Source organism: Stereum hirsutum (assembly GCF_000264905.1).
Source record: "Stereum hirsutum FP-91666 SS1 unplaced genomic scaffold STEHIscaffold_140, whole genome shotgun sequence".
Taxonomy (NCBI): domain Eukaryota; kingdom Fungi; phylum Basidiomycota; class Agaricomycetes; order Russulales; family Stereaceae; genus Stereum; species Stereum hirsutum.
Genome location: NW_006763270.1, coordinates 1 through 2,222, shown reverse-complemented (window position 1 = coordinate 2,222; position 2,222 = coordinate 1). Strand labels below are relative to the sequence as shown.

The 2,222-nt window shown below is 50.4% G+C and overlaps 1 protein-coding gene across 1 annotated transcript; it reads right to left on the bottom strand.

Moving 5' to 3' along the window:
• Window positions 1-1,499: 1,499 nt before the first annotated feature.
• On the bottom strand, window positions 1,500-1,742 carry STEHIDRAFT_164178 (uncharacterized protein; the record flags this gene model as incomplete). Its single annotated transcript, XM_007311899.1, has 2 exons — window positions 1,500-1,673; window positions 1,737-1,742. 2 exons carry the CDS (start codon window positions 1,740-1,742, stop codon window positions 1,500-1,502), a joined length of 180 nt encoding a protein of 59 aa, XP_007311961.1.
• Window positions 1,743-2,222: the final 480 nt, after the last annotated feature.

The window sequence follows — 2,222 nt, the reverse complement described above, 5'->3', positions numbered from 1 at the left end:
GTACGTCTGCTTGCAAAGGTTCGAAGTAGACATGGACACATTATGGACACCATTACATATGTCTGCTCGCAACATGATCGGAGTAGACTCAGATGTTATGATCGGTTACAATTACCATTTGTAAAGGTTCGAAGTGGTAGTCTCGGAACTCGATCTCCTTTGCTTCTCGCCATACTCAGTGTGACCTTGTGTCCTGGTGTATCCAGCCCCAAGCCCACGGTCTCAGTTCACCCACATTCTCTCTGGGCTAGTGCCCCTAGGACAAGCGCTCCTAGTACTCACATTCGTACGCCGACACCCTCAGCTACAGGGTTAGGCTTGGTTTGGGTTTGGTTAGGGTTTGGCTATAGGTGACGCCTTAGGTTTAGTACCAGGCTACCTTAGCACTACCCATTTCCTAGCACCCCTACCCCATCCCCTACCCCCTACCCTACCCCTAGGACCACCCCCATACGCCCTACCCCATCACCCTGGGCCACCCGGCCACCCAGAACCACCCCCCGGCCGCCCCAGTAGCCAGCCCAGTGCTGGCATTTATTATTATTTTCCTGAGGAACCATTGTAAAGGATCCTGTGCTTACTAGCAGGTACCTTTATAAAGGTCTTACATCTACGCCTGTTCATCATAGACCTGCCTTTAGCTAGACATGTTCGGATCCTGGTAGATGCAGGATAGAGGGCGGTAGGGAACGATAGACCGCGATGTTTCTGTCGTGGATCATGCCATGCAGCTCGATGGGTTTCACTCGGACTGCTTAGTTTGGGTGGCAAAATGTATTTTATTGCAGAATATACATAATAACTGCTCGAGCAGACTGGCTGTACACTGATGTATAGACTACACGAACTAGCACAAACCTCTCGAAGGTACTCCATGTGTAGCGAACTTGAAGAGCCTTTGTCTCTGAATCTATGAAATGATATAGATGGAACAATGCACAGAAATCAGCCACGTACATAAACATTGCGAGAATCAGAGACGAGACTCACAAAAAGCAGGTGACAAGTGCCGAGCAGGCAACCTGTCTATCTGCAACGCAAACACGGATGTCAGTGTGGGAAGTGGAAATGATACGACTGATGCGGGGAAGCCTCTCACCCTGTGCGACCTAACGCCGTAACGGCCCCTCAATGACCGCTGGAAGTTGGCGAGGTCACAGAGCGGGTAAGAGCAGGGAATAAGCCGAAAATAGATATGGTCATGTCAGTCGAACGAAACGGAGAGTAGTAGTCGCAAAGGAGGGTATGACTCGCCTGGTATGTTCAGCTACGGGATTTTCTGTGACCCCGACCCGTGAAGTTTCTGCTGTGTCTCCTCCATTGGTGTCGTCGAGTTCCAGTCGTGCGCAAGTGCGCGCCATCGATGTTTACCGCCGGAAGAAAGTGACGGTCGTGGGTAGACAAACTTAAGGGAGGAAAAGAAGGTGGAAGGAAGAAGATGAAAGCAAAGCTTGAAGCGCCGAAGGGACGCTTCAAGAGAGTCTGATTCGTGAGAGAAATCAACGATGATTGAGCGCAGGTGGTTGTTGAGGGCAGGCGTCCGAGTTGTGACTTGACAGCTTTTGACAGCCCGTGGAATTTCGAGACTCGGACAACCATCTATTCGCGCTATATCGGTCTATCAAACCACGGAGCATCGAGAGCGCCCCACGGGTATAGAGCGAGAAGAGTGCCTAGACCAGAATAGACTGAAAAGTTAGGTTTAGGCAGATGCAGTCTTGCTGATGTACCTTTACGTTCATATTTATTGTTGAATACACAGGACTGTCATACATGCGTTCTTGTTGCTCGTATCCCTGTGCTTGTCCGCAGGCTGTGGCGGTCTGTCAAATTGGGAACGAACTAGCAAAATAGCCCATGAAGCAGTGCATGAATCCGATATATTGTCCATTTATAGCGTGCAACTTGGTTATTCTCAGCGTCAGTGCTCTTGAACTTATAACTCACTCCACGCTGGAACCGCCTTGTACCGCACTCAGCAATTGCGAGTACGGGCAGAGGGTTCACGGCGCTACTACTCTCTTTCCCTCCCTTACTCTCCCTCCCTCTCGCTCGCATCTCACTCTGCGTGCTAACAGGACAATATGTCGGAACCAGCTTCAACTGAAGGTCTGCGTTTACTTGCTTTGGGTATGTTCTGCTCAGTTTCTTGTACCCCAGGCTATCTCTGATATTTGTTGATAGATGGCGGCGGCATCCGTGGCCTGTCGTCCCTCCAGGTC